A 27,372-nucleotide genomic window follows, 5' to 3' on the forward strand; every position below is an offset into this window, starting at 1 on the left:
TTGCCTTACCTCTAAGTCTTATTAGAAAGCCTTCCATAAATAAATAAATAAATAAATAGATAGATAGATAGATAGATAGATAGATAGATAGATAAATAGATAAATAAATAAATAAATAAAAAAGAAAGCCTTCCCTCTGCTTTCTTCCATGCAGGTCATTTGACTGGGATGGTTGGTACTGCTTTATACGTAAGCCCAGAGGTCCAAGGAAGCAGCAGACCCACGTACAACCAGGTAAAGGGGAAGCTTTCTGGGGAGGAGAGGTCTCAAGAGTGAGACAGTAGTAAGAGCATCAAGATCACAGTATTTGGGGTAAGTTACCAACTGAAAAAGGAACATTCATTCCTTTGATACATATCTACTTGTATGTTGAGTTAACCACTCCACTGAAGCTGGCAGTGTTGCTGCTAAAGACCTTATAGTCCATCCATCCAAAGAGCATTTGCACCTACCTGCTCCTAGGCTAAGCCTCAGAAATACAGAGAACAGGATAGTTGACTAATAAGACAGGTGTCTTATTCCAGCCCTTGGGGACCTTAGCCTTTGATGGATGAAAAAGATGATAAGTGAACAAATAGTCATAAATTATTAAGAAAAGAAATGGACTCCAGTGACCAGAGAACAATAGGAGGCATCATCTTCAGATAAACTGAGCAGAGAAGGCTTCCCCAAGAGGATGGCTTTAAGGATAAAGAAGGGACAAGCCACATACATTGAGAGTGGAGAGGGGAAAAGGGTAAGCAGAAAAAATAGCATGCATAGAGAACTCTGTGTGAGCGCTCACATGGCACATTTGAGACGATCCCGAAGCACGTCCATGCAGCTGCAGCCCAGTGAGCAGCAGGGGAGAGAGGCATGAAATGAAGCCGGAAAGGAAGACCAGGATCAAGTGATGCAGGGCCAGCTTAACCATGATGAAGAGTGTGTTCGGGGAGCCCACTGCAGGGTCTTGAGCAGGAGTGTCACTGCAGCTGCTGCTGAAGGCTTGGCAGGAGGCAGGTGGAGTGGCTGCTGGCTGGAAGCGGGTGGAGAAGTGTGCTCACAGGACACACGGTGGAGGGGAGTACCCAGGCGTTCTCGACGGGGTGCTGCTGGGTGGGGGAAAGGAAGGGTGATAGAACAGTGCTCAGGGTTCTGCTGGAGCAGCTGGGAGCAGCAGGCTTATTGCCCAAGATGGAGAGGGGACAGCAGGAAAATTCCATTTGGGGGGCATGTTAATTGGAAATGGCCTGAGGACAGATCCAATAAGAGATGTCCAGTAGGTTATTGGAGACTCAGGAGTTGGGTTTAGAGGAAAGGTCAGAATCAGCGGCGTAAAACTGAGAGTCATCAGTGCGCAGATGGGATTTAAAGGCAGGAGACCAGTGGGACCACTTAGGGCAAGAGTATAGAGCTAAATTTCAAAACTTTATTAGGCAGTTCACATCAGAGTGCATTTTCAGCTTGCAGTGAAACCCAAGCCTGGGTTTTGTTTTTATTTTAAAAATGTTGTTTATTTATTTGTCACAGAGAGCACAAGCAGAGGGAGCAGCAGGGAGAGGGAGAGGGAGAGGGAGAAGCAGACTCCCCACTGAACAGGGAGCCTGATGTGGGACTTGATCCCAGGACCCTGAGATCATGACCGAGCCGAAAGCAGATGCTTACAGATTGAGCCACCCAGGTGCCCTGGGTTTTGGCTCTGACAAGGAGTGCTGGGCAGTGATAAAGAATTATCCAGACCACCAAATACCCAGCGGAAGTGAGGGTCAGGGGAGATGGGCATGCAAGCACAGTGGGTGTGCAAAGGCACCTTTAGCACCACCTCTCTGAGTTCAGTTTGCAAAATGTAATGAAATCCACAGAGGCTCTATCAACCCTTTAGCCCAGCAGTCCCCCCCCCCTTTTTTTTTTTAACTTTTATTTATTTATGATAGGCACACAGTGAGAGAGAGAGAGGCAGAGACACAGGCAGAGGGAGAAGCAGGCTCCATGCACCGGGAGCCTGACATGGGATTCGATCCCGGGTATCCAGGACCGCGCCCCGGGCCAAAGGCAGGCGCCAAACCGCTGCGCCACCCAGGGATCCCAGTTTCCCCCTTTTGAAATTTACCCAGAGGAAACAACATCGTCCAAAAAGTTGACTATAAAAGGGGCTTGTCACAGCATTATTTAAAATGGTGAAAAATAACAGTGTTTAAAGATAAATGGTTAAATAAATAATGGGATTTCCATGTAATTGAATTCAATATGTCATGAAAATCATGTTTTAGGAGCCTGTTAGAAAAATGATACACTACTGAAAAATATTCTCGCCATCTTAAGGGAATGAAAGTTGCAAAACGTATGGTAGTTTTATAGTGTGTGCGTTGCATGCATTTAAACAACAGCAGGGAGGGTGTGCCCTGTCGGATATCAGTAGGATATATCCTTGAACAGTGGGATGGTGAGTGCTGTTTTTCTTGGTGCTTTTCTGTATGTTCCACATGTTCTTTAGCCAATGCTTAGGAAATGCCACAGCAAATGTGGTTTCTTTTGACTTGGAAGGTCACTGGTGATTGAGTCTCTCCTACTAATCCTTGAGGCCAAATTCATGCAAGACTTGCCCTTGAAAGTGGCTTGTGTGCCTATATGCGTTTGCCATGTAGAACCTGCCCATCAGGCATGCTGCCTCCTGCATATCATCACCACCCCCCTCTCCCGGCCGCTCCCTACCTGGGACTGTGCACCGACTTGCCCTTGCTCTTCTTGAATTGCACTTCTGTGTTCTGTTAGGATTAGTCACATGATCTTTCTGTTGTGCTGGTTTTCTGTCTTCATTGGTATGGCTTTGCAATCAGTAGTTGACCTCTGCTATCAACTGCAGATTTTGGTCTGCATTTCGCTTTTGAGTTGATTAGTAAAGATGCAAAGCAAAACAAGCAAATTCCTCTGACAGATCTCAGTTGTCTTCACTCTTTCATGATTACTCAGTGTTTGGCCAGTGATCTTCTAGGTCTGTGTATATAGCTAAGCCAGTGACCATGAATTTTCCAAGAAAATGTTGAGAAGTCATGCCAAATATTTTATCTCATCATCTGTACTTTATATTTATGATTTTTAAAAAATCAAGTTTTTTTCTAATGTGGCTTTCTTTTCCCTTATGCAAACTTTTTTCCAGTTAACAGTGCTTATCCTGTAATTCCCTGCTAAATGATACATTCATGTCAAGGCTATCTAAATAGAATTCCTTTTATTCCCTAGAAAGTGGATCTCTTCAGCCTGGGAATTATCTTCTTTGAGATGTCCTATCACCCCATGGTCACGGCCTCAGAAAGGATCTTTGTTCTCAACCAACTCAGAGATGTATGTATCAGATATTTTAATGCCTCAATTTCCAGAAACCCAAATCTTAGCATGGACATCAGAATTTAGTGCAGGGTATTTTTCTGGTATTTATAATATAAAAGAGGCAGTCTTACTATTACCTATATTTCTTTTTTCTTTTTCTTTTTTTTTAAGATTTTATTTATTCAGGGCAGCCCAGGTGGCTCAGCAGTTTAGCGTCACCTTCAGCCCAGGGCATGATCCTGGAGACCCGGGATCGAGTCCCGCGTCAGGCTTCCTGCATGGAGCCTGTTTCTCCTTCTGCCTGTGTCTCTGCCTCTCTCTTTCTCTCTCTCTCTGTGTCTCTCATGAATAAATAAATAAAATCTTTTAAAAAAAGATTTTATTTATTCATTTTAGAGAGAGAGTGTGTGTGTGCATGCGAGTGCACATGAGGGGAGGGGCAAGGAGAGAGGGAGAGAAAGAATCTTTATGTGCAGTATGGAGCCTTACACAGGGCTTGATCTCACAACCCTGAGATCATGTCCTAAGCAGAAACCAAGAGTCGGACACTTAAACCAACTAAGCCACCCAGGTGCCCCTACTCTTGTTTTTTTTTTTAATTAGTTAATTAATTAATTTATTAAAAGATATATTATTTATTTGAGAGAGAGAGCATGAACCGGAGGCGCAGAGGGTAAAGGAGAAAGAATCTCAAGCAGACACTGAGTTGAGCATGGAGCCCAATGTGGGGCTCGATCCCACGACCTTGAGATGATAACTTGATCTGAAACCAAGAGCAAGGCACTTAACCAACTGAGCCACCCAGCAGTACCACCACTCTTGGTTTTAAAACAAAGGAGGGATCCCAAAATTTTGCAGATATAGTTGGAATAGTGTGGATAGGTTATAAGGATAATGGATATTTAGTTCTAGAAATTGAAGATTCCAACCAAGTGGACATGGTGTTGATGCCTAAAGAATATCCCCACGAGCAGAAGTTAAAAATGGTCTGAGGAAGGTAATCAGCCACTTGACTTCCTTTCCCAGTGAAATTTCCCTCTGTGTTCTTAGGATTAATTCTTGTCTCCTCAGTTATTGCCTAAACTAAAAGGGACTAATATTAACTGTGTGAGGCCAAGGATGCCCATTGCAGATGGCTTTCGGATGAAAGTGGAGAGTAAGGGTGACTTAGATTTGCATATTCATGAGCAAGAGATGCCCAAGTTCTTTTTTTCCTAAGCTATAATCCTCTACACCATAACTGAAAATACTCTTTTCAATATTTTTAAAAACTTGAATTATTTTACTGCCACTACAGCATGGACTGTGGATAAAGGATGGAAATAAATGAAGTGATGACCATGCTCTTGCCTTGACTTGGAATGATGCTCTTAGAGGATCATGTCCTTGATGAAAGTGCCTTACTTTAGTCTGAAATTCATGTCTGTTCCCTCATTTCATGAGTATCTAAACTGTAAACAAAACAAAACAAAAAACTGAGTGGTCAAGTTAATGTTATGATGGAGATCTTATTTACCAGAAAGGCAAGAGCTTTTCAGGAGGAAGAGGTTTCGGTATTAAATGTTTTTCTTTTGTTCTGTGCTGGTGCTTTCGTGGGGGTTTTTTGCCTCTTTCATGTGTGTCCTACTTTGTCCTCCTCTGAAACCATTCAATTTTGAAATACTTTGTCCTCAGATGAGGTGCTTTCTATCACCTCGGCTGTCATTGGGGTCAAATTTGTATTAAAATAACACGTGTCTACTTGGGACAAAAGCATTGGGTTTCAAGAAGGTATCACTTTGAGCCTTACCTTGTTTTATTTCCATACTTGATTTTCTCACCTCTGGGGAATAAATGCTTTCACTGTGGCAGATGGCCAAGCACTTCCTGATTCGCATATTGTATTCTTTTAGCCCACTTCACCTAAGTTTCCAGAAGACTTCGATGATGGAGAGCATACAAAGCAGGTAAATTTCTGATGCTTTCATTATGGTGTCTTCACTCTTGGATTTTAATTACCATTTTTCTTCTTTTTCAATTAATTACCTTCTCCCGCTCATTCTCTTGTGTCCTGGGAACAGTGCGGGGGGGGGGGGGGGGAGGATATCAAAAGATGAAATGCTTTAAAATGTTACTAGATTTGAAACATAAAAATGCCAAGGATTGGCACGGAAAATTAGCAAATTCCAGGGTTCTTCTGTGTGGCTCATTGTGCTTTTGAAGTACTGTTTGGAATCTTGGCTTAGCTGTTGGGAAAAAAAAAAGAGAGAGAGAATGCTTTTAGATTTCACTATTTTAGAGAAAGCTTGGAACTTTTTAAGAAAAGAATACAATTTAGAATGATAGATTTTTTTGATTTGTAGTTAAAGTAGCCCAGATTGTGAAGGGAAGACTAGACAGTCTGATGTTAACAGTTATTTTAAAGTAAAATATTTTCTCCTCTGTGCTAGAAATACCTGAGTAGGCATATACATAACTCACGTCATGGGTTATTTGGCACCCAGCTGATTTGAATGAATAATCATTAGTGTTTGTATATTGTGCGTCTGGTGTGCATTTCCTCTTAGCGCTTGGTGGTTTGTCATGGTGAAGCCTTCCGTGATTGATACCCCTGGCATGTGGAAGTTCCTGAGACTGACTTTTCTTAGTGTAATCAAGGCAAAAATCCCTTATTTAAAGTCCTAATGTTGAGGACAGAAAGCTAGCTAGAGCATGGCATTAGTTTGCAATTTCTTGCTTATTGGTTATATATCCACTTGGACGAGTCACTAACTTATCCAGACTTTAATTTTCCTCACCTGTCAAATAAAAAGATTAAGTACCCTTTATGTATTTATATTAGCACTAGCATCCTGTATCTTGGTAGTATTTAACACGACATTGATTTATGGCCAGAGGGACACGTCTGCCTTGGCTGTCCCATTAGTGAAGGACCGTCAGGCAATCTGCTGCCTTACATTTCTGCTTCTTTTGTTTGCTTTTTTTTTTTTTTAATTTAAAAAAATATTTTATTTATTCATGAGAGACAGAGAGAGAGGCAGAGACACAGGCTCTATGCAGGGAGGCCGATGTGGTACTCCATCCTGGGACTCCAGGATCACGACCCAAGCCAAAGGCAGACACTCAATCACTGAGCCACCCAGGTGCCCCCAGTTAGCTTTTATCATTGATTTGAACGAGTCATTTCCTGTGTTTGCGGATATCATAAATAAACATTCATTTCGTAGCCTCTCCCTGTAACAAGGTCAGGCTCACTCAGTATTCCCACCTGTTGGCAGCCATGGGGTCTATTTTATTAAACTACAAACACAAGAGCAACTGTACAAACCATTTCTCTCGACGATGACTACTCAGCCTCTCACAGGTACATGCTCGAGACCCTTGCGTGGCTATGTCTGGGCTCAAATAACTGGCCCCCAGACCGCAGCCCCTAATATCTGCCCCCATATTACAGTCATTGCTTTTTGTTGTTGTTTAAGATTTTATTTATTTATTTATTTATTTATTTTTATTTTATTTTATTTTTATTTAGTTATGATAGTCATACAGAGAGAGAGAGAGAGAGAGAGAGAGAGAGAGGCAGACATAGGCAGAGGGAGAAGCAGGCTCCATGCACCAGGAGCCCGATGTGGGATTCAATCCCGGGTCTCCAGGATCGCGCCCTTGGCCAAAGGCAGGCGCTAAACCGCTGCGCCACCCAGGGATCCCAAGATTTTATTTATTTAACAGAGAGGGAGATCACAAGCGAGGGGAGCAGCAGAGGGAGAGGGAGAAATAAGCTCCTGGCTCAGCAGGACCCTGGGATCAGGACCGGAGCTGAAATCAAGAGTGGGACACTCAACGGACTGAGCCACCTGGGTGCCCCTACAGTCATTGCTCTTTATCTGAAAGGAGACAGCGATAGAAAGTGCTTATATTATGAATTTAACACGATTGTTACCCCACAAGATTGATGGAGCAGTATAATAAGGTTCATCTAAAAGTTGAGGCGTTTCTGATCCCAGGTATTCCTCTCTTTCTAAGTCCTTACAGTAAACAAGAGAATGAAGGACTCATGAAGAAACCATTCAAGGTTTTGTTTGTTTTCAAATAGTTCCTTGCTTAATAAGATGTAGTGGTTGTGAAGGTATGATAAGTGAGTAACGTAAATCAAGAGAATTCCAGGGAGTGGTTTTGTTTTGTTTTTTTAAAAGATTTTATTTATTTATTTGACAGAGAGAGAGAGAGCACACAAATAGGGAGAGGGAGAAGCAGGCAGGGAGCCTGATGAAGAGTTTGATTCCAGGACCCTGGGATCATGACCTGAACCTAAGGCAGTTGCTTAACCAGCCGAACCACCCAGGCGCCCCCAGGGAGTGGTATTGATACAGATAACATAAATGGAGAAGAAAAAAAATCAAAACAAGATGCAAGGATTCCAGCAGCTACTATGCATTATAATTTCTACTAAAATCAGGCATCCAGAGACATTTGTTTTATGTTCCTACACCCTTTTTGAGACAGTATTTTGTGTTTATAAGGCCTAAGTTCTGCTTCTTTGTTGTTGAATTGAAGGTTTTTTTTGGTTGGTTATACCAATGAAGTATAAAAAAGGGCCTGCCATTTATTTATTTATTTACTTGAGAGAGATCGCATGCACGAAAGCGGGGGAGTGAGAGGGGCAGAGGGAAAGGGACAGACAGACTTGCCACTGAGTGCAGAGCCCACCGTGGGTCTCGATCTCAGGACCCCGAGATCATGACCTGAGCTGCAATAAAGAGTGCGACGCTCAACTGACTGAGGCACCCAGGTGCCCCAAGGTGTCCCCAGCTTTTAAGATACACTCATATTACACTGTTGCACAACTCTGTGGCCCTAATGAAGTGCGGGGGGAAGGTGACAGATTCAGAGATTTCAGAAATACCAATTAGAATGCATCAAGTAAGTGCAAGAAGGGTGGTTATCTTTTCTTTGCCCCAAACCAGCCACCAGCTTATCAGAATTCTGGAGCATCATCTGTTGCATCGAGTCATCAGTGTGTCTGGGTTTCATTACAGAAATCTGTCATCTCCTGGCTGTTGAACCATGATCCCGCCAAGCGGCCCACAGCCACAGAGCTGCTCAAGAGTGAGCTGCTGCCCCCACCCCAGATGGAGGAGTCAGAGTTGCATGAGGTTCTGCACCACACCCTGGCCAACGTGGATGGGAAGGCCTACCGCACCATGATGGCCCAGATCTTCTCCCAGCGCGTCAGTCCAGCCATCGATTACACCTATGACAGCAACATGCCGAAGGTGGGCTTAAGCTGCGCTTCCAAAGGAGCTCAGCTTGGTTCATAGAAGGGTCAAGTCAGTTCCTTAGTTTTCATGGACTCCTTTAATGCCTCCAACGTAGGCGTTCATCTGAGGTCGGTGTATGTAGGGTGTGTGCATATACATTATTCTGGAAAGAGCCATGCTTTTGATCACTTAACTCTGAGGAGTTTCTGACCCACCCCCACCTCTCATCTGCCCAAGAGTCTAAGCAGCAGTGCTTTTGGAGACTGAGCCCTGGCGGATCTAACCAGTTGAGATTCAGACCATGTGGTCAGTAACTCCCAGTGCTGGCTCCCCCTGGAGGTACACCTGGGAGGCCCTTGGTCCCTTCCAACACTCAGGCCCTACGTCTCATCTGGTGACTTGGAATCTCCAGGTGTAAGGCACCCTAAGAGTCTCTGTCTAAGAGCTCCTAGGTGGTTTCTGAAGCATAGCCAGTTTAGCAGCCTGCAACTTTTTCTTTTTTATTTTTCTTTTTCTCCTTTTCCTCCTTCCCTCTTTTCCTCTTTCCTCCCTCTCTCCTTTTTTTCTTTTCAAACAAAAACAGTCTGAAACAATATAGCAAAATTTTAAAATTTGAAAGTTGGAGGGATGGACAACTATTTGTTATATTCTTGGTATATTTCTGTATGCTTAAAATAATGGGGTAATTTTAAAAGAGTAGTGGAGAAAAGTAGTAGTAGGATTTGTGGAAGATCACTATAGTTATCAAGGGCCAAACCAGTTTTTGTTGGCTGGCAATATTAGAAAGATACTTACAGGATTGCAGGTGACCTTTTTATTTTTATCTTTTTCTTTGTTTCTAATTTTTTTTCAAGTGAAATGGTATTACCTGTATAATAAACAAATGAAAAGGAACACTCTTTAGAAAATATATAAATGCCATGTAACTTTCAAGAGGCCTCCTGTAGATCACCTTAGTGGGAGGAGGCCTGAGGCCATTAGATGTTTGATTGCTCCGTAGCATCCCTGAGAATCCTTGGGGAGACCGTGTGTATTTGACTAGCTCTCTCTGAAAGGCATATATTATATCAACATGGTGAAGAGTTTGGACTTTGAGCTTTAGGTGGCCTTCCTCAAGCAGGATGTATTGCCAGATGTGCCATTTTCTCCCTTCTCTGAGCATGTTCTAAAAGACACTCATTTGTTCTCTTTTATTGGTCTTGGGAATAGGTAATGTGATGCTTACTGCATGCTACAGGTGAATATTTCAGGGGATCCCTTTGATTTGGCTTTGATGACATGTTAATTGGTCATATTTTAGGGCTTTTCAATCCGTACATCCAAGATACAGCAACATGTGTGTGATACCATCGTCCGCATTTTTAAAAAACACGGTATGTCCTTTTTTAAAAAAAAAAAAATCATAGGCCTTCTCAAAGTGTTCTATTTCATCATTAGAAAGTACTGTCATAGGTTTGGGTGCAACCGCATTTTTATACCTTTAACTTGAGTTACAGGCACTTGACTTCAAGGCAAATGAAGCTTATTCAGTGAAATTTAAGCTTATTTTGAACACTCAGCTTATTGTGGAGAACATTTGAATATTATGATATGACTATTACAGCCTTGCTACTAAAGTACAGTTGGTTGGTGAAGTCAGAAATAAGACTGGGTAACAAACAACCTCAGATGAGCTGTCCATTAGTGGAATCCGAGAACTGAAGATTGCTTGCTGGTGATTTCAGCTGCCAGTAGCAGATGACTGAACCGTCAGTTGTGTGTGCATTTTCAGTTGCCTCCTGGGAAAAATGAAAACTTGATGATTAGTTATTTTTTCTAACTTGGTATAGGAGCTGTCCAGTTGTGTACTCCACTACTGCTTCCCCAAAATAGGCAAATATACGAGCACAATGAAGCTGCCTTATTCATGGACCACAGCGGGATGCTGGTGATGCTTCCCTTTGACCTACGGGTGAGATTGGAAATGCGCTGGGGCCAGCCAGAAGCCATGTCTGGGCCACCGGGGATGGGGAGGCATCTGTGTTATAGGATCACCCCTAGCGATCACTTTTTCCCCTTGGCTTATAGTCTTTTTTTTTTTTTTTTTTTTTTAATTTTTTACTAGAGAGAGAACACGTTGGGGGTGAGCAGAGGGAGAAGCAGACACTGAGCAGGGACCCCACGCAGGGCTCGATCTCAGGACCCTGAGATCATGACCTGAGCTGAAGGCAGCTGCTCAACTGACTGAGACACCCATGTGCCCCTCGGCTTATATTCTAAATATCACCTTTGGGAAACATTCTCAAGGGAGTTATTGGGGTGAGAGCATTACTGGAGTTTAGTGAACGCCCAACCTTGTGTATGTCCACCTTGCTAACTGCAGAAGTACTTACAACCCTAGAAATCGGGCCCCGGCATTGCAGATGCCACATGTGCACCTCAGTGTTGAGCTCTGCCGAGTGACCGTAGCCACTTGACCTGGCCAACTTGGACAATGGATACGGTTTTTTTCTTTACCTGTTAGCTAGATTTTCACTAACTTCCTAATGTGTTAATGTCGATAACAATTCTACTGGCAGCAAGTGCCTCCGCTAACTGGGTGGGCTGAGTCTTGCTGGTGCTTGCTTGCTTCTGACCCCCAGGATTCCCTCTGACAGTGGCTCTGTGTTGGGTTATCCACTCACCTAGTGTCGGCTGCTAACAAGCCCGTCTGCAGCCCTGTGCATGCATAAGACAGACAAGAGTTTAATTCCCCTAGTGTACAGAAAGCACTGACAGGTGGAGAGATGGGCACAGGATATAACCAGGCAGTTCTCAGAGAGAAGATGCACGGGGCTGATAAACTTCTGAAACGATGTTCAGCCTCATGCATAATAAGAAAATGCGAAGCAAAGGTATCTCAACTTCACCCATGGGACTGATCAGGATATTTAAATTGCTATACTTAAAACTGACTAACATTAGGACACTAAGGTGCAGATTTTTTGTTAAGATTTTATTTATTTGGATCCCTGGGTGGCTCAGTGGTTTAGCGCCTGCCTTTGGCCCAGGGCGTGATCCTGGAGTCCCGAGATCGAGTCCCACATTGAGCTCCCTGCATGGAGCCTGCTTCTCCCTCTGCCTTTGTCTCTGCCCCTCTCTCTTTCTATGTCTCTCATGAATAAATAAAATCTTAAAAAAAAAGTTTATTCATTTATTCATGAGAGACACACAGAGAGAGGCAGAGGGAGAAACAGGCTCCCCACAGGGAGCCCGATGCAGGACTCGATCCCAGGACCCTGGGATCACCACCTGAGCCGAAAGCAGATGCTCAACTGCTGAGCCACCCAGGCATCCCTAGGTGCAGATTTTTTAAAAAAGATTTATTTGTTCATTTGATAGAACATGCGAGTGCATGAGAGGGTAGGGTAGGGGTAGGGGCAGGGGAGAGAATCTCAAGCAGACTTCTCTCTGAGCACAGAGGCCAACATGGGGCTCTGTCTCACGACCCCAAAATCATGACCTGAGCTGAAGTCAAGAGGTGGACACTTGACTGATGAACCACCCCAATGCCCCTAAAGTTAACATTTTTAAACATTAGCTCCCTTTTTCTGAGCTGACAGTAATTCCCCTCAGATAAAAAATGACTACCCTTTGAGAATTTGATCCATAGTTAATGTACAATGTCAGACTTCTTGGAATAATCTAACAATGATTTTACAAGTTGTGGTTATGATTAGTGGCTGGGTAAGAATTTCACCTAGGATAGCATGGGAAAAATCACAGAATTCACCATAAGAGATAAGACCCATTTTGAATGCATTATCATAAATGGCACTTTAAAAAACATTTCAGATTTTTACATAATTCACATTATTTACAGTAGCTAAGATATGGAAACAGCCCATGTCCATGGATAATGAAGATGTAGTATGTATACATACAATGGAATGTTACTCAGCCATAAAAAGAATGAAATCTTGCCATTTGCAACAACATGATGGAACTAGAGGGTTTTATGCTAAGTAAAATAAGCCTGAGGAAGATAAATATTGTATGATTTCACTTTTATGTGGAATCTGAAGAACAAAACAAAACAAAAAACCCAGACTCTTAAATACAGAGAACACACTACTGATTGCCAGAGAGGCGGTGGGTGGGGAAATGGACAAAATAGATAAAGGGGAAAAAATTCACAGATAATTTGCACTGATTTTAATTTGGCGTAATAAAATTGGACAGAGCAGGGGATCCCTGGGTAGCTCAGCAGTTTAGCGCCTGCCTTCTGCCCAGGGCGTGATCCTGGAGTCCCGGGATTGAGTCCCATGTCGGGCTCCCTGCATGGAGCCTGCTTCTCCCTCTGCCTGTGTCTCTGCCTCTCTCTCTCTCTCTGTCTCTCATGAATAAATAAAATCTTTTAAAAAATAAATAAATAAAAATAAATTAAAACCAAGGAGTTGTTGGCACATTTCAACATTGATCTTTGAACCTTTGTTTTTCAGGTTCCTTTTGCAAGATATGTGGCAAGAAATAATATATTGAATTTGAAACGGTATGAAACAATGGGGGTTTCATTTGGTGGATGTGGGAGAGAAACTAAGGAAAAATGTTTTATCATTTGTGATCCTCACACAGCAAAGAATTTGGGGCTTGAAATAATGGGTTTGGAATATGGTCAAAATGCCCATCCACAGTACCCCTTTTTAGGGTGACAAAAACTCTCTGCCTTATTTATTTTAAAGTTTTTATTTATTTTAGAGAGAGAGCACAAGCAGGGGGAGTGGCAGGCAGAGGGAGATGGATAAGACTCCCCACAGAGCAGGGAGCCCGATGTGGGGCTCAATCCCAGGACCCTGGGATCATGACCTGAGCCAAAGGCAGACGTTCAACCACTGAGCCACCCAGGTGCCAGGCCTTCTCTTTAAAGGAGACATAGCTATTGGGGAGGTACCCTGAAGCTCTTGTGGTCTATCCTGTGCCCTCTAAACTTTCCAAGCAACATAACTAATTATTTTCACAAATGGTTGCTTGACAAAAACATCTGGCTGTTCTGGATCACAGATGGCCCCTTTTAAAAGTTAATTGGAGGGACAAATGGCCAACGGTCTCTGTGTGAAAACTGCCTACACAGGTAACTGAACAAAAACTGCTTGTAGAGACATGGAGTAAACCCAGCAGGAGTGCGGAACACTCCAGACCTCCAGGCACTTAGCAGTGGAAAAGGTTTTTCTGTACATTCATACCCCGCAGGGGTCAAACAGTGAGATCTTCATAAATTGGAGCAGTATTGTTGTCAGCGAGGCACCCTGCTTCAAAGCGCCTTTCGTCAAATGAAGTCAGAGTGCTTTATGTGCTTTAATTCTCTGCTGCAAGTGAACAATTAATTAATAGTCATAGTCCTAAGGTGTATCCCTCTAGAGAGTAAGTACTAAAGGTAAAATTATTTCTTGTGTGCAATTTCATCTCTATTTCATACATTAAAAAAAATGTAGTCCCCTAGTTTAATAGCAGTACCCCCATAGGAATTGGCACCCAAGTCTGTCTTTAAGGTCCCTTGATCATACCACTGATTCATTTTCTCATATTTCTTTTCTCTCGTTCAACAATCTCTTACACCTATTTGATTCCAGTAAGCAGTGACCTTTTACATCTGGGTTTCTCCCTCCAGTTACTGCATAGAACGTGTCTTCAGACCTCGCAAGTTAGACCGATTTCATCCCAAAGAACTTCTGGAATGTGCATTTGACATTGTTACGTCTACCACCAACAGCTCTCTGCCCACTGCTGAAGTCATCTACACGATCTGTGAGATCATCCAGGAGTTCCCGGCACTGCAGGTTACTTTCTCAAGTCTGACATTCTGGGGCCACCTGCTAGGGTCTGTGACCCAGGGAGGGTGGCAGGCAAGAGGGCTTGACTACAACAGAAGTGCCCCTCCGTTAGTGCCAGCAGTGGGTCACGTTTGACTTAAGTAACTGATAAGAATTTAATGAGGTTATTTTTGGGTTTATCTCAGGCTCTTCCCTCCGCCTTGACAGGAATGGGTTCTGTTTTCATCTGTTTTGGGGAAAGGTGTGGTTGCTTGGCCCATTCTTCCAAAACACAAGAAATTAGCTAGAATTCCTACGATGCTTTTTAGTGTGTCCACCCAGTTCTGAACCCTCTGTGGCCCCTTCCTGCGCCCCACCCTGTCTCTTAGCTCCCCAGCTTCACTTTCCATCGAGCTGGCCTCCTTCCACGCCAGCGGAGACTACTGTCCTCAGGCCTTCTCTCTGGGTCCCACACCCGGGGCCGCTCACCCCCACCACCGTGCCAGTCACGGTGTTCCTTGTCTAGCAAGACTTGTCTTCCCAGCCACCGTTTGCGAGCCTTCTGTCCCGGAAGCCTGACTGCTCCCTCATCGATTGGCCAGCCACCTTTCCTTCTCCACCCTCACAGCCCTTGAGGTGAGACATCTCCTGCTCACTGAGGGCAGAGCCGATGTGTCCACTTTTCTGTGCACCCTGCTGCACACAGCTCAGTGCAAGCTCGCGAATCAGCTCGGGTGGACAAAAGTGATGACGGTGCTTCCACCAGCCTGTCCCTAAGTGTCGTTTGCTGTTGAACCAGGTCCTCTCCCATGCTGATACCTCTGTGAACTCCTCCAGGCTTTTCACCACAGCCGAGGACCAAAGTGTTTTATTTTTTTTTAATTTTGTAAAGATTTTATTTATTTATCTGAGAGGGAGAGCAAGCCCCTAGAGGGAGGGGCAGAGGAGAAGCTGACCCTTCACTGAGCAAGGAGCCTGAGGCACAGCTTGATCCCAGAAACCTGGGTTCATGACCTGAGCCGAAGACAGACCCCCAACCAACCGAGCCACCCAGGCACCCTGACCAAAGTGTTTTAGAAGGATTTGATTCTATTACACTCTTTGATTATGACAATATAAAAAGAATATTTGTGAAAATATAAGCCAGAAGGCAATATGCAAAAATTCAATCCTTCCGCGATCCCCAGCCTGGATGGTAAGTTGGTGGAATGATTCTGGATTTGATCATGTACCTGTCCTGCTTTTATAATTAAACTAATAATTTTTCATTCATATCCTAGGAAAGAAATTACAGTATTTACTTGAACCACACCATGTTATTGAAAGCAATCTTCTTACACTGTGGGATCCCAGAAGATAAACTCAGTCAAGTCTATGTTATTCTATATGATGCAGTGGTAAGCATTTAGTTACTTCCACTTGATACTGAAGCATAATGATAGTTAATAAGTATTTTCTTAGTGATGTAACCATAAGACTGAATTGGGAGTTTTATCTCCTTGCCTCTTTTCTCTAAAGTAACAATTGGGGACGCCTGGGTGGCTCAGTGGTTGAGCGTCTGCTTTGGCTCAGGGCATGATCCCAGGGTCCTGGGATCTAGTCCCAGAGGGAGCCTGCTTCTCCCTCTGCCTATGTCTCTGCCTCTCTGTGTCTCATGAATAAATAAATAAAATCTTAAAAAAAAAAAAAAAAAACAATTGGAGGGAATGATTGTATTAAGAATAAAAGGCTTATGCCTTCCACTTAATTCTTCCAATCCACCTATACTGATCAGTAAAGCCATTTATAGATTTGGTCATTTGGATTTTTGGTTGAATCGGGGGAGAATGGTTTAGACCTCAGGTAGAGCCTCATTCAATACCTCCTTCCTGGGGGGCTGGCCTAAGTTAACCACATCATAGTATTCATTGCTCTCTAGCTTGTGTGCAGAGCCTAGAGAGGAACCACTGAAATTTTTATTTATTTATTTTTTTTAAGATTTTATTTTTATTTATTAATAATAGACACACAGAGGGAGAGGCAGAGGCACAGGCCGAGGGAGAAGCAGGTTCCCTGTGAGGAGCCTGATGTGGAACTCGACCCCAGGATCCAGGATCACGACCTGAGCCAAAGGCAGACACTCAACCACTGAGCCAGTCAGGTGCCCCATCACTGAAAATTTTTGATAGTGTTAAGGTGCTGGGATGAAGGTGAATGCTTATCTTTTCTAATTTCTTTCTTTCTTTCTTTCTTTCTTTCTTTCTTTCTTTCTTTCTTTCTTTCTTTCTTTTCTTTTCTTTTCTTTTCTTTTCTTTTCTTTTCTTTCTTTTCTTTCTTTCTCTTTCTTTCTTTCTTTCTTTCTTTCTTTCTTTCTTTCTTTCTTTCTTTCTTTCGAGACTTTATTTGAGAGTGAGAGAGAGAGAGAGCGAGAGCAAGTGAGAGCACAAGAGCAGAGGGAGGGCAGCCCCAGTGGCACAGTGGTTTAGCGCCGCCTGCAGCCCTGAGTGTGATCCTGGAGATCCGGAATCAAGTCGCAAATCAGGCTTCCTGCATGGAGCCTGCTTCTCCCTCTGCCTGTGTCTCTGCCTCTCTCTCTCTCTCTCTCTCCCTCTCTAAATAAATAAATAAATGAATGAATGAATGAATGAATGAATGAATAAATAAATAAATAAATAAATAAATAAATAAATAAATAAATAAATAAATAAATAAAAAGCAGAGGGAGAGGGAAAAGCAGTCTGAGTAGAGACCACCCCCATGCGGGGCTCGATCCCAGGACCCTGGGATCATGACGTGAGCCGAAGGCAGATACTTAGAGGAGTGCCTAGGTGGCTCAGTTGGTTAATTTCTTTTCATATTAAATATTGTTTTTATAATAAATAAGAGGCATCATGAGATTTAATAACCTATAGAGTCATATAGTCCATGACTAAGTCAGAACAGACCGTGGATGTCTATGCTGGCTTACCATTTTCTATACACCGAAAAGCCTAAGTAGCCTTTCTCTCATGTGGCAGGTACACGTCAAGGGCTCTCATTTTACTGTTTCTCAGTGGTGCTTTTCCCCCAGAATTGCTGCTCCTTTTTGGCAGCAGCAGACACACTGTGTCAGTTGGATACTGGCAGGAACCCTAGGGATTGTGCAAGGGGGCTTCATGTCATCCAGTTCGTTTCTCAGTCAGAGCCTAACTGCCAGCCTGGGTGCAGTGCTCAGAGCCCGTCTGCACGTGGCTTGTGTTAGAGGAACACCGATCCTTTACTCCCTCGCTGTCCAAACAGAAACACCCTGGTTCGGCCTGTCCAGCCCTGGGCTGTCTCATCATTCAACAAGGGCAGCTTCTGCCTTTCATCTTCGATGTTGGGGATTTTCTTTCTTTCTTTTTTTTTTTTTTTAAGATTTTATTTATTTATTCATGAGAGACACACACACACAGAGAGGCAGAGTCACAGGCAGAGGGAGAAGCAGGCTCCATGCAGGGAGCCCGACATGGAGCTCGATCCCGGGTCTCCAGGATCACGCTGAAGGATCACACTGAAGGCGGCACTAAACTGCTGAGCCACCTGGACTGCCCTATGTTGGGAATTTTCATATTTTAAGATGCATGTGAGAGGTGCCTGGCTGGCTCCATCAGTAGAGCATGCAACTCTTGATCTCAGGGTTGTGAGCTCAGGCTCCACATTGGGTACTGAGATTACTTAAAATCTTTTAAAAAATTAAAAAGACAAATGTTAGTTTCATGTGAATTGGAAAAAAATTTTCTAACCACAGAATTAATCCATCCTTCATGATTTGGAGCAGTTTGTCCAATGTGGATGGTAGACTTGTCAGCATTAGCCTGGAGATTGCATCTCTTGTTTAGGGCCAAATTTGGTGACTCTCGTCCCCTTTCTCTTCCACATTAGACAGAAAAGCTGACAAGGAGAGAAGTGGAAGCCAAGTTTTGTAATCTGTCTCTGTCATCTAATAGTGTAAGTATCTTGTCATGATGCCATCATAGCTTTCTCTGTACCAGAAAGCGTCACCCCGTTTTTGAGGCGGTGTGGCAATGCTGCTCCCTGGCACCTCAGGACCGGTTTCCCCTGAGCATTGATCGGGCCGTGGCAGCCTCTGGGATCAGGAGCAGAGGGCCCAGCACTGTGATCAAAGCCTGCCTCTCCATGCCACTGGGCCCTGTGTGGTCAGCATCCTGCTCGGACTGTAAGGGCCGTGCCTGGCAGAGCCTCCTGCTAGTGGCTCTAGGACTCGTTATCCTCTTCTGAAATAGATCTATGGGACCAGAGCGGGGCACAGAGCTCTGCAGATCCATTTGAGTTTCCCCCATCACTGGCCCCCGATCTTCCAACACAGCAGAGTGGAATTAAAGCCTCTACTTTTCTGGTACATTTCCTACTCCTACACTCTTAGGTTTGACCCCAGCAGCAATGAGGAATCTCTCGTGCGGTAAACAGGTTTGTCATATTCTCTCAACAGGCATCAGGTTGGTCTCTGATGTTTGGCACGGTATCCCACACTCCATGGAGTCACTGAATAGCTGAAGACAGCAGGGATTTCTGACATTTTCCTGAATATTTATATAAGAAGAGGTACTTCTTTGAAACCTCCCCAGGATCCCTCTAGCTCTGGTTGGGCGCTCAATTACGTATCCTGTGATGATCAGCAAATTCACGTATAAAATAGATTAAAATACAGTGCAGAGGCGCTCATTCTTTTGGACACCTACAGTGTGGCGGGCACAGTGCTGAGCATATAAAGGAGTCAGCTGAGGAGGCCACAGGCTGCTTTCAACTGAATCCATATTGCCCTTTAAAAAGCCACGGGGGCATCCATGCAGTATCTGTTTACCCTCGGCTCTCTAACAAAACGTGCACACACAGGCAGCAGCTCAGGGCAAGTAGCATACAGTTAGGTAGGGAGAGTAAACTAGATTACAGAGCCTAGGGATTCTAGAAATTAAGCCAGGTTAAATTTTAGATGTTAAGTATTGGGGGAGATATTAATGGTACACAAAGTGACCAATGATACAATATTTTAATATGAAGCACAGGATTTCCATAAGCCTCTAGACATGTACACAGCACATACCTATGAGCAGAAATAATCTCATATATAAATAGCATGGAATATCTGCTCAAGAAACTGCCGAGTCCAGTGATTGCTTACCTGAACGTTCAAGCCCAAAAGGTTCTTTGACTAATGTCACACTTCAAACATATTTCACACTTGCACATGGTAGCTGTGTCAGCTGCTCAGATGTCATCCTCTTCTTGTTAAACCTCTGGTTATTTGATGATCAGCATTCATTTGGAGTTGTACATTTGATTAGCTTAAAAATGGAAAAATCAGCACCTTGTAAAGGCATTTGGTATTCCCATTATTTAAAACTGGAACTCTAAGGATATTAGAAAAGGAAGTAGAAATATTGCAAGCCAGTGTCTGGCCCAGTCTTTGGATTTCACGGATGGGGCACCTCAGGCCCAGTCACATGGAGTTTGTTGATGCTGAGGTGAGGACACAAATCTTGAGTTATTGATTCTAGTAGTAGTAGTAGTTTATTAATGGGGTAATTCAATGTTAAAATTTGAGAAGGAATAAGTTTTTAAGAAGAAAAACATTTAATATACTAAAGAAATTGAGATTATATTACTTTTTGGATTTTTAAAACATACATGTGGTTTATGATTATTATATGAAACTGGATTAAGCTGAGTCTTCATTCAGCTCTTAGTTTCCATGCACCAATTTATCATTGAACCAGGTTATGCTTGTAGAGTCTTAAAATAGCTATAATTGTATTTAACTCCCAGTAGCTACAGTGGAGATTGTCTTTCCAGTTTATGACCTTAGTTACTTCTTCCTCTACCTGCTGTGTGTCAGGGACTGGGTGGCCCTGGCCTACAGATAACCTCTAGCCATTGCCCTCCTGTGGGAGCTGGGATGGAGGTGCGAGCCAGAGGGAGGGAAGGATCAGGAGGTTGTCTGTGGGAGGTGACACCCAAGTGGCACCCCAAGGCTCCAAACAGGACTTATTCAAGCAAAAGGAGGAGGCGGGGTTTCTGGCTTTTTCAGAGTAGAATTAGGAATAGTCAGACTTTTCCTGCATCATCTGCCTCCATCCCCCATTTCTGTGCCTGCAGTAACTGGAATTGATGACCACGAGGAAGGTGAAGAGGACAATTCTGGCTTGGAAACCTTGTAATGGCGGCTCAGCTAGTATTAGCTGGGAGAGTAAGTGCCCAGAGCACTTTTGTGAGATGCTTTTGAGTTCCTGGGAAGGATAATCCTCAGCCAGGTTCCCAGTAAAGGTTAAAATCGCCTCTGACCACAGAATTGCTCTTCGTGGAGGTGCAGGAGCTCTGCTGTGTCCCTTGTGTGTGGAGACCCCGTGCAGCGTGCGTCCTCCTTGCGTGGATTGGAAGCTAAATGTGCCTTGTTTGCTTTCCAGCTGTGTCGACTCTACAAATTCATTGAGCAGAAGGGAGATTTGCAAGATCTAACACCAGCAATAAATTCATTAATAAAACAGAAAACAGGTGTTGCCCAACTGGTGAAGTATGGCTTGAAAGACTTAGAGGAGATCATTGGGCTGTTGAAGAAACTCGGCATCAAGTTACAGGTTTGGCAACTGTTGGATTGTACCATGGATCTGTAGTGTTAGCGCAGGGGGAAGTGGGTTTTTTGGGCTAATGCTAGTAGGTGTTTCGTTCTTCCAGAATCCTGGTTTCTCCATTTTGGAATGTGTGATTTCTAGTGATAGTTGTGGCTTCAATCAGAATGTCCCTGGAAGTTTCATGATTCCTGTAGTACAGCAGGTCTGATGTCAGTTAACCTCCGTGAAGTGGTGATTTTTTTTTTCTTAAAATTTTATTTATTTATTCATGGGAAATACAGGCTCCCTATGGAGACCCTGATGTGGGACTCGATCCCAGGACCCTGGGATCATGACCTGAGCCAAAGGCAACCACTGAGCCACCCAGGTGCCCCAAAGTGGCGATTCTTGAAGAGAGCAGAGTTTCTCTTGCCTGGCAGGCTATACTTAGACATCTTCCTGATTGCTGTGATGCTACTGATGGAAAACCGTGCCCCTGACATGTTTGTGTGGGATTGTACTTCACAGGTCTTGATCAACTTGGGCTTGGTTTACAAAGTACAGCAGCACAACGGAGTCATCTTCCAGTTTGTGGCGGTCATCAGACGGAGGCAAAGGGCTATTTCAGAAATCCTTGCAGCTGGAGGCAGATACGACCTGCTGGTGAGGGCTTGCCCTGTATTCGTTGATTTATTCTGGCTTAATCTCCTTTCTTTCTCACATTAGTATTTTTAAGTCTTCCAAACCTTCAGAAAAATTGAACCAGTGGTATAATTGAACACCTTCATGCCTTTTATCTAGGAATAAAATGTACCGGAACCACATTTGTAGTGTTTTTAACTTTTATTTTAAAATAGTTACAGGTTTACAGGAAAGTTTTATAGGTTTGCAAAAACAGTACAGAGGGATCTTGTGTACCTTTCACTGAGTTTCTGTGAATGGTTGAATCTGGCATAACTATAATAAAATATCAAAAGCAGGTCATGGACATTGGTTACACTGTACGTGTGTAATTCTGTACCATTCTGTCACGTGTGTGGAGTCCGTAACCAGCACCCCAATCAGGATTAAGAGCTCTTCTGTCGCCATATAGATACGTTGGTGCTGATATTTACTAGTTCAAGTGAAGTACAGAACCTTTACCTCTCTGGAAGTCCCTTTACGTGTCCCCCCATTTATAATATATAATTTTTCTTAAATGTTTCCTCTCCATACATTGAGATCCACATCAGACAGGGTTAGGCTTTTTGCTTCAACTGTCAAACTCTGAGAAATTCGAGAAGAAAGTCTGTGTTCTTAACTGAAATTTCTGATTTCTAATGGGAAATATGCTGTTATTTGAATTTTCCCTTATAGGAAAGTTGGTTTTCACTCAGTGCTTTTAAGATTTTTTTTTTCTTTGTCTTTAGTTTGAAATTTGATCATGATGTGTCTTGGCATGATTTTCTTTGGATTTACACTCTTTGGGGTTATCTCAGCTTCTTGAATCTGGAGGTTTATGCCTTTTTCCAGTGTGGGCTTCCACCAAGCCCCAGCAGGGTAGCATCGGAGATTAAATGGGAGCTAAGATTTTCATATCTGCCTGGGGTGGTGCAAACAGTGTCACTGGAGGCCAGGAACCAGAAGATTTCAGACCCTCGCCTCCACCCAAGTAGTAAGAGGCCCCAGAGTGGGCTGAATGGGAGGCAGCAACAAGGTTTTCTGTTGCATGCCCCCACCCGTCCCTCCCCCCAGTCCCATAAAGGCAGATTTCCAGCATATTATTCTAATAGCTCTTATGTCTCCCCTTCTTTTTGCTCTCTTTCTAGGACTTTGATGACAAAGTTCGGGTTTTTGTTATATCCCTGAGGTTCTGGGGCCTTTTGCCTTACAGTCTGTTTTCTCTCATCTTCAGATTGAATAGTTTCTACTGTTTCATCTTCAGTTTCATTGGTTATTTCCACTGGTTTCCCCCATTCTCTGTTGAGCCCATCCAGGTTTTTCATTCTTCTTCTTCTTTGCTGAGACTTCTTCTTCCTCCTCATCCTTCTTTCTTCCTCTTCTTCCTCTTCTTCCTCCTCTTCCTCTTCTTCCTTTTTCTTCTTCTCCTTCCCTATTCGTAATACTTGTTGAAGGATTTTTTGGTGGTCATTTTAAAATCCTTGTCAGAGATTTCCAACACGTGTATCATCTTGTTTTTGGTGTCTGTTGATTGTCTTTCCTTACACATTTCTTGCTTCTTGCCATGGTGCATGATTTTCACTTTCCCCGGGATATTTTATATATTCTGTTACAAGACTCCGGAGCTGGGGATCCTTGGGTGGCTCAGCAGTTTAGCGCCTGCCTTTGGCCCAGGGCGTGATCCTGGAGTCCCAGGATCGAGTCCCACGTTGGGCTCCCGGCATGGAGCCTGCCTCTCCCTCTGCCTGTGTCTCTGCCTCTCTCTCTCTCTCTATGTCTATCATGCATAAATAAATAAAAATCTTTTAAAAATTAAAAAAAAAAAGACTCCAGAGCTAAGCTAGGTCTTCTGGTTTAGCAGGCCTCCTCTGATAGCACAGCAGTAGTGGCAGTTGGTCGAGGGTCAAGATCTAGGTTCCTTACTGAGCTTGCTTCAGCATCCCAAGGGTGGGAGGGGTATCTTGTTAGTGATGCCACATTCCTCTACTGGGACTGTGTGGAGGGATGGGGAGGTAGCAGGAGACTCCTGGAGAGCAGAGGAAGTTCTAGCTTCCCACTCAGCCACCTCCAGCACCACCTCCACAGGGAGGGTGACCTCGTTACTGCTTGGGTGGAGGTGAGGGTCTGAAATCCTTCAGTTCCTGGCCTCCAGTGACACTGTTTAGGGGGCAGGTGTAATACCTCAGGCAGAAAAGAAAGTCCTGCCTCCCATTTAGTCATCTTTTGTCATGCCACCCTGCTGGGGCCTGGTGGAAGAGGGGGGCTGCTGACATCTGGGTGAATATGTGGGCCTCTGCTGGTAAGGGCAGGCCTATGCTTTTTCCTGTGGTGTTTGGCTAGAACATGACAGGTATTATATAAACACTTTTAGCCAGGTCGCCCCTTTCTTGATCTTTTTGCTAAAGAGAGCAGGTCTTCCTGGGGGCTTCTCATTGGTTCTCTTTGGCGTTTCTGGGTTGTCACTGTACGTTATTCCTCAGATCCTGTGGTTCCCTAGCCAGTTTGTCACCCTTTCTTCACTTCATAGTCTTCTTATATTTGTTTTTTGTTTTGTTTTCAAAGATTTTACTTATTTATTCATGAGAGACGCAGAGAAAGAGGCAGAGACACAGGCAGAGGGAGAAGCAGGCTCCATGCAGGGAGCCGGATGTGGGACTCGATCCCAGGACCCCAGGATCACACCCTGAGCCAAAGGCAGACCCTCAACCACTGAGCCACCCAGGTGCCCCTTCTTACATTTGTTTTATAAGTAATGTCCAGGATTTTTAGCTGTACTCAACAGGAGGAATAGCAGAGAGAAATATTCTTACCTGTCTTGGTCCAAAATCAGAACCGACGTACATAGTTTTAAATTATCTAGTGACAAGAATGCCTGGAAGGCTCAGCGGCTAAGCATCTCCCTTCGGCCTAGGGCGTGATCCTGGAGACCCGGGACCGAGTCCCACATCGGGCTCCCTGCATGGAGCCTGCTTCTCCCTCTGCTGGTGTCTCTACCTCTCTCTGTGTGCGTCTCATGAATAAATAAATAAAATCTTTAAAAATTAATAAATAAATAGTCTAGTGACATACAGCAAGTAAAAAGAAACAGATGGAAAAAAAAAAGAAAAGAAACAGATGGAATTTAATAATATATCTTATTTAACCCAAATACCCAAAACGTTTCAACATACAATCAAAAATTTCAAAATTTTTTAGCTATTTTACATTTTTCTAAGCCTTTGCAATCAGTGTATATTTAACCCAATATATCTCAAATACTATTTCAACGTGTAATCAGACATGTAAATATTATTAATGAGCTATTTTATATCCTCTTTGTTTCCACTTGGAGTCTTCGTAACCTCTATGTATTTTATAGACAGCTCATGTCAGTTTGGATTAGTCCTTTTTCAGATGCTCAATCCACATGTGTGGCTAAGTGGCTGCCATCTTGAACAGTGTAGCTCTAGATTCAGCATTTGTTAGCATTTTCCTAAATTGGCATGTGTGCTTACTCCCATCCCTCCCTTCCCTTCCTTCTCTTCTCTCTCTCTCTCTCTCTCTCCCCCGACCCAGGTCCTCACACATACTTTTTTTTTTGGTTGAACCCTTTGATGATAAGTTGCTACCAAATGTGTGCCTTCCAGTCATTGCTTTGCCTGTGATTACAGTTTCTTTTCTATTTTATAAGCAGAGCTGTGCCTTTCTTCACAGATTCCCCAGTTTAGAGGACCGCAGGCTCTGGGACCAGTCCCGACTGCTGTTGGGGTCAGCATAGCCATAGACAAGATATCTGCAGCTATCCTCAACATGGAAGAACCTGTAAGTTCCAGTTTTGCTTTCCAGCAGGCTCTGGGCTGTCTTTCATTTTGTAGTTATTTATATGGAGCCTGGGTGTGGCAGTAGACTAAGGCTTCGGGAAGTTGCCTTTGCCACAATAGACAAGCCCACGACTTGGCATCAGTCCTTGCATCCTTAGCCTCTAGCTGGGGGACCTCAGACAGCTCATCACATTTTTTCCTGGCCTTGTTCCTCTTGTTTTTGATGCACTTTGATGCGTTGTAGCTGTCGAGAGACTAGCAAAGCCCCTTGTTCAGAAATCCTGCTGGACTCTACAGAGCTATAAATGGTTCTTTTTCCTTTTCATTTCAGACAAGATTAGCTTTCCCAGAGGAAAACAATATCTTCCTGATGGCTTAGAATAGCTGAAATAGTTTTCTGAAAAGACTAATATAAAAGCTTTTTGTCAGATTTTTTTGGTTTTGTTTTTTTTTACTATGTCATTTTGAAGCTAAGACTTCTATTGCTGTGCAGGATTTCAGGATGCCTGTCTTCACATGAGTGGTGCCTCCCTCCTGGTGCTGGTCTCACCGATATGCCCACAGTCTCGCTCCTCTAAACGTAACCACTCTGTTTCTGATCCAGGTTACAATAAGCTCTTGTGACCTCCTGATCGTAAGTGTTGGCCAGATGTCCATGTCCAGGGCCATCAACCTAACCCAGAAACTTTGGTCAGCAGGAATCACAGCACAGATCATGTACGACTGGTCACAGGTAAGGAAACAAAAAGTGCCCACAAGCAGAGTGTGTGTAGTCAGGGCTGCAACGGCAAATCGTCTGCTCCAGCCTCAGGGTAGAGTTCTCTTAGACTCTGCTTCTCTCTGGGTAGAGTTGCTTCCTGTGTTTCGGATTGCTACAGTAACAAAGTACCACAGGTTTAGTGGTTTAAAAGGATCTAGGCTTCTTATCTGGCATTTCTGGCATTCAGGAGTGTGACATCAGCTGCCCTCGGCTCAAATCAAGGTGTCTGCTAGGGCCCATTCTGTCTGGAGGCTTTAGGGGGAGAATCCATTCCCTTCCCGTTTCCGGCTCCCAGTGGCCTGCTGCATCCCTCCGTTCTAGTCCCTTCCTCCACTTTCACATTCAGCAGTCCTTTCAGGGCCAGGATCTAGCCTCCCACACTTCCCGAGCCACTCTGTGTCGGGTGTGGGGCTGTGTATCCTCAGACCTCCCACAGCAGGGTGCTCTGGGGATGGAAGTGAGGAAAGTGGCCACCCTGAACCCACCTGCTCTTCAGAAAGGGGGGCCCTTAGAGAGCGTCTCCACTGCCACCAACAGATCCCAGAAGGGCCTGCACTCCCAGGTGACCACCCACACTCAGGTGCCCAGGACATGAAGGGCCGCCTGGGAAAGCAGAGGCCCCACCCTCCCTCCTGCTCCTTTCACATCACCTGCCAACAGGATTCTGGACCTCCTGCCATCCCTGTGTGTGTGTGAGGAGGCTGAGCACCAATGTTAAGTCATTCAACAGAGCAGCATCCTCTTCCATTTGTTTCCTTGTTTTGAGAAACGCATCCTCACAGAAAGCGTGCCTTCAGTTCTGCACGGCGACAGACCCTGCAGGCGTCCTGCTCTGCCGTGTGGTGGCTTCCTGCTTTGCTTCTGCTGTGTACCATCCACTATTACTGTTGCCTTGGCTTTCCTCAAAGGCCTTTTTTTCTCTTTTTTTTTTTTTTAAGATTTTATTTATTCATGAGAGACACAGGCAGAGGGAGAAGCAGGGTCCACACAGGGAGCCTGACGCGGGACTTGACCCGGGGTCCCTAGGATCAGGCCCTGGGCCGAAGGCAGCGCTAAACCGCCAAGCCATGCGGCTGCCCCTCAGAGGCCTTTTCATGTATGTGTGTGTACTGTGTAATGTTTGGCACCTTCCATTGGGATTTGAAGCTTTTGAAGACCTCTTACTGTGTCCTGACCATGTTGATTGTCCATGGCCCCTTAGGACAGTAGTGAAAGTAAGGACCGCAAGGTCTTATTTCTCCTGTGAGTTCTTATTCTTCTGGCATAATATTTAGA

At 44.1% G+C, this 27,372-nt stretch overlaps 1 protein-coding gene and 1 long non-coding RNA gene across 7 annotated transcripts in view; one reads left to right on the forward strand and one right to left on the reverse strand.

Moving 5' to 3' along the window:
- Positions 1-27,372, forward strand: part of EIF2AK4 (eukaryotic translation initiation factor 2 alpha kinase 4) — a 102,787-nt gene that overhangs the window by 59,119 nt on the left and 16,296 nt on the right. For all 6 annotated transcript variants that reach the window (XR_012022959.1, XM_072809693.1, XM_072809691.1 and 3 more), the window contains 14 exons: positions 155-234; positions 3,220-3,321; positions 5,199-5,252; positions 8,322-8,558; positions 9,844-9,916; positions 10,373-10,494; positions 13,004-13,053; positions 14,170-14,338; positions 15,592-15,708; positions 18,194-18,259; positions 20,734-20,904; positions 21,406-21,540; positions 25,231-25,338; positions 25,942-26,070. Coding sequence is in view for 5 of the 6 variants with exons in the window: in XM_072809693.1 (XP_072665794.1) it covers positions 155-234; positions 3,220-3,321; positions 5,199-5,252; positions 8,322-8,558; positions 9,844-9,916; positions 10,373-10,494; positions 13,004-13,053; positions 14,170-14,338; positions 15,592-15,708; positions 18,194-18,259; positions 20,734-20,904; positions 21,406-21,540; positions 25,231-25,338; positions 25,942-26,070 (1,613 nt within the window). In the remaining variant the exon portion in view is untranslated. The remainder of the gene's footprint in view (positions 1-154; positions 235-3,219; positions 3,322-5,198; positions 5,253-8,321; positions 8,559-9,843; positions 9,917-10,372; positions 10,495-13,003; positions 13,054-14,169; positions 14,339-15,591; positions 15,709-18,193; positions 18,260-20,733; positions 20,905-21,405; positions 21,541-25,230; positions 25,339-25,941; positions 26,071-27,372) is intronic.
- The window catches only part of LOC140623316 (uncharacterized), a 39,181-nt gene continuing 21,749 nt past the window's right edge, over positions 9,941-27,372 (reverse strand). Inside the window, exon 2 of the long non-coding RNA XR_012022961.1 lies at positions 9,941-10,321. This is a non-coding gene — a long non-coding RNA (uncharacterized lncRNA). The remainder of the gene's footprint in view (positions 10,322-27,372) is intronic.

This window comes from Canis lupus, chromosome 32, assembly GCF_048164855.1.
Source record: "Canis lupus baileyi chromosome 32, mCanLup2.hap1, whole genome shotgun sequence".
NCBI classification, from domain to species: Eukaryota; Metazoa; Chordata; class Mammalia; order Carnivora; family Canidae; genus Canis; species Canis lupus.